Source organism: Lactuca serriola, chromosome 9 (genome assembly GCF_051521515.1).
Source record: "Lactuca serriola cultivar US96UC23 chromosome 9, Lser_US96UC23_V15, whole genome shotgun sequence".
In the NCBI taxonomy this organism is placed as follows: domain Eukaryota; kingdom Viridiplantae; phylum Streptophyta; class Magnoliopsida; order Asterales; family Asteraceae; genus Lactuca; species Lactuca serriola.
Genome location: NC_136416.1, coordinates 112,478,789 through 112,482,116, shown reverse-complemented (window position 1 = coordinate 112,482,116; position 3,328 = coordinate 112,478,789). Strand labels below are relative to the sequence as shown.

The 3,328-nt window shown below is 44.5% G+C and overlaps 1 protein-coding gene across 1 annotated transcript; it reads left to right on the top strand.

Moving 5' to 3' along the window:
- Positions 1–1,064: 1,064 nt before the first annotated feature.
- Positions 1,065–2,311, top strand: LOC145076038 (uncharacterized). Its single transcript, XM_079022058.1, has 4 exons — positions 1,065–1,334; positions 1,395–1,728; positions 1,810–2,007; positions 2,049–2,311. The coding sequence occupies exons 1-4, from the start codon at positions 1,065–1,067 to the stop codon at positions 2,309–2,311; spliced, it is 1,065 nt and encodes a 354-aa protein (XP_078878184.1).
- Positions 2,312–3,328: the final 1,017 nt, after the last annotated feature.

The window sequence follows — 3,328 nt, the reverse complement described above, 5'->3', positions numbered from 1 at the left end:
TGTGCACTAGATAGCCCATTACTTCATGCCATGTTGAATGCCTACTATATGCCACGTGGAATTTATGCTAGCACTGTAGGTTGTTAACTAAATGCTTGAACTTGTATACAATATGAGCTATATAGACTTAGAATGCCTGATTTAGGCTAGTGCGCAACTCTTGTTTGAGTCCAACCGTTTTGGCGTGAAATTTGATATTCGAATGACTATCTGGATGCACATTGTGTATGATTGTGCTTTCACGAGACGACACATCAGGGCTGGAGGAGTTTCTTTGTGAATTAGAGTAAGGGAATGAAAAACGATTTTATTACACTAGGGGGAGAATTAAATTGCTAGTGTAGAGAGTATACGTAATAGAAATTAATGACAAGGAGAAAATTGTACAGACCGGGATGGATCTCGAAACGAACATGCATAGGTGTGAAAGATAGTAGTAGAGCTCCTACTATCTGAAGCACAGGATCCATGTTCGAGTGGAGAGAAGTCATGGGAAGTCCAAGGAGCTGAGAGTGATAATATTGTTATGATTATTGTGCTAATAACTATACTAACCTTAAAGTGCTCCATTCGATTGTAGAATGGTGAATACGAGAAGCGATGCCTTGGGGTTAGGCAATAGCATGAGTGACGACGAGATACGGGAACTAGTTGCGACAGAGGTGTCTTATGCGATAGCAGATACAATTACAGAGATCATCACTATGATTAAGGATGAGTTTTTAGTCATGTTGAATGAGAAGATTGCAGCCATTCCAACTATCGGGGATGGACAGTCCCATGGGAGAGGGTTCCAGTAAAAGGATTTTTCAGCTTGCCATCCTCCAGATTTCAAAGGAGAATTAGACCTGATCATCAGTATGTGTTGGATCTCAGATGTAGAGGGTGCATTTCTTACTATTGGTTGTCCTAACAACCTGAGGATTTGCTATGTTTGGAACTTGTTACGTGATGGAGCAAAGGATTGGTGGGTCGTGTGGACTTTAGGGAACAATCATGACCAGATTGCTGCTATTACCTAGGATGAGTTTGTGACTGGATTTCGATCACAATATGTGCCTAGCATGGAGGTGGATAGGATTAGCCGGGAGTTCCTGAACCTCGAGCAGACGACTGAGGCTGTTACAGAGATGACTCGTAAGTTCACTGAGATGGCATTATTCTGCCCGCAGTACGCAGGGAATGAAGAGATGAAGATCACCAGGTACACCGATATGCTTCGTACCGAAATCAGGGAGTTCATGGCCACCACGAAGCACAAGACACTAGCGGACCTCATTGATGGAGTCAGGAGGCGCGAGCTCGAGCTGGAGACCCAAAACCAGAAGAGGAAGGCAACATAGGCTGTGGTACCAGTTTCTTCATGGCCCAAAAGGCCAAAGATTTTTTACCAGCATCCAGGTCAGAAGAGTAGAAGTTCTAGGGCACGAGGTAGTGCACGTCTGGGGAAAGAGTTTAAATGTTACAAGTGTGGGCAACCGGGGCACAAGAGTACAAAATGCCCTGTTGGATTGAAGGTTTGTTACAACTGTGGGCAAGCGGGCCATATCAAGACTGATTGCCCTAAGTTGAAGTCCAATGGGGGAAGTGGGGTGGTGAAGGCCCCTGTGACAGCTCCTTTGCATATTACGGATGGACGTACAGGACATGTGAGGCCTAAGGTGACGCGTGTCAGAGTTTATCAGATGACAGCCGAGGAGGCACAGGCGACACCCAACATGGTGATAGGTATACTCTCTCTATAGTAATTTACTTACCAGTGTTAGTTTAATATCTTTCCATCTGTATATTGATAAATTGTATGATTAGGAATGTTCCTAGTCGACTCGGTGCCTGCCTTAGTGATGTTTGATAGTGGGGCTACTCACTCGTTTGTGTCTCTTACCTTTAGCGAGCATCTTGGGCGTACTATTGGACGTCTAGGTTATCCTTTAGTAGTTGAAGTTGCAGGGGACAAGACTCTGACTATGGTAGATGTTTATCGTGGTTGCACCTTGGAAGTTTCGGGTGAGAATTTTCCAATTGATCTGATTCCAATTGCAATGCAGGAGTTGTGTGTGATCGTAGGGATGGATTGGATGGATTTTTTTATGTTGAGATACTTTGTCGTCACAAGAAAGTTAGGGTAAGGACCCCAAGCGGGGGAGTGTTATTAGTCCAGGGGGACGTGGATAGAAGAAGCCCGACAATATGTTCTGCAATGAGAGCAAGGAGGTACTTGCAGCATGGAAGTATTGGGTACTTGGCATATGTAGTAGATATACGAGTGGAAGAAGAGAAGAAGTCGGGAGTTAATGTACCAATTGTGTGAGTTTTTGGATGTATTTCCTGAGGACCTGCCAGGGACACCTCCCGAACGACATGTAGAGTTTCGTATTGACTTGGTACCGGGTGATGCATCGGTGGCCAAGGCACCTTATCGACTTGCCCCTCCCGAGATGAAGGAATTACATGAAAAATTGCAGGAACTTCTTGAGAAAGAATTCATTAGACCTAGTTGTTCCCCTTGGGGAGCCTCGATCCTCTTCGTGAAGAAGAAGGATGGATCGCAAAGGATGTGCATCGACTATCAAGAGTTGAATAAGATTACAGTGAAAAATCATTATCCGTTTCCAAGAATCGATGATTTATTTGACCACTTACAGGGAGCATCTTGGTTTTCCATGATCGATCTTAGGTCAGGCTACCATTAAATGTGAGTGAAAGCTAAGGATGTTGAGAAAACAACATTTTGTACGCGTTATGGTCACTATGAATTTGTGGTGATGCCTTTCGGGCTCACTAATGCACCTGCAGCATTCATGGATCTCATGAATAGGGTGTGTAGACCGATGTTAGATCGCTCGGTGATAGTATTCATTGATGATATTCTTGTCTACTCAAAGATGAAGGAGGAGCATGAGGTGCACCTACAAGAAGTGTTGGAGACACTCAAGAGGGAGAAACTATATGCTAAGTTCTCCAAGTGTGAGTTCTGGTTGCGGGAAGTTCAGTTCCTTGGACATGTTGTGAATCAGAAAGGTATTATGGTTGATCCGGACTAGGTCTCGGCAGTGATGCAGTGGGAAGTGCCAAAAACACCTACTGAAGTTCGTAGCTTTCTTGGGTTGGCTGGATATTATTGAAGATTTATTCAAGACTTCTCCAAGATAACATTGCCTTTGACCCGACTGACAAGGAAGACGTCAGCTTTTAGTTGGGGTAGCGAGCAACAAGCAGCTTTCGAGGACCTGCATAGACGGTTGTGTGAGGCCCCAATTCTGACACTACCAGATGGGATGGAGGATATGGTAGTTTATTGTGATGCATCGCATCAAGGATTGGGAGC

What these genes read in the sequence shown, in the direction of transcription:
- LOC145076038 (XM_079022058.1), top strand. Translation starts at nt 1,065, where the DNA reads ATGGAGGTGGATAGGATTAGCCGGGAGTTCCTGAACCTCGAGCAGACG. An exon ending in CCCAAAACCAGAAGAGGAAG is followed by an intron (nt 1,335 to 1,394) that starts GCAACATAGGCT and finishes ATTTTTTACCAG; the next exon opens with CATCCAGGTCAGAAGAGTAG. An exon ending in GACACCCAACATGGTGATAG is followed by an intron (nt 1,729 to 1,809) that starts GTATACTCTCTC and finishes TTGTATGATTAG; the next exon opens with GAATGTTCCTAGTCGACTCG.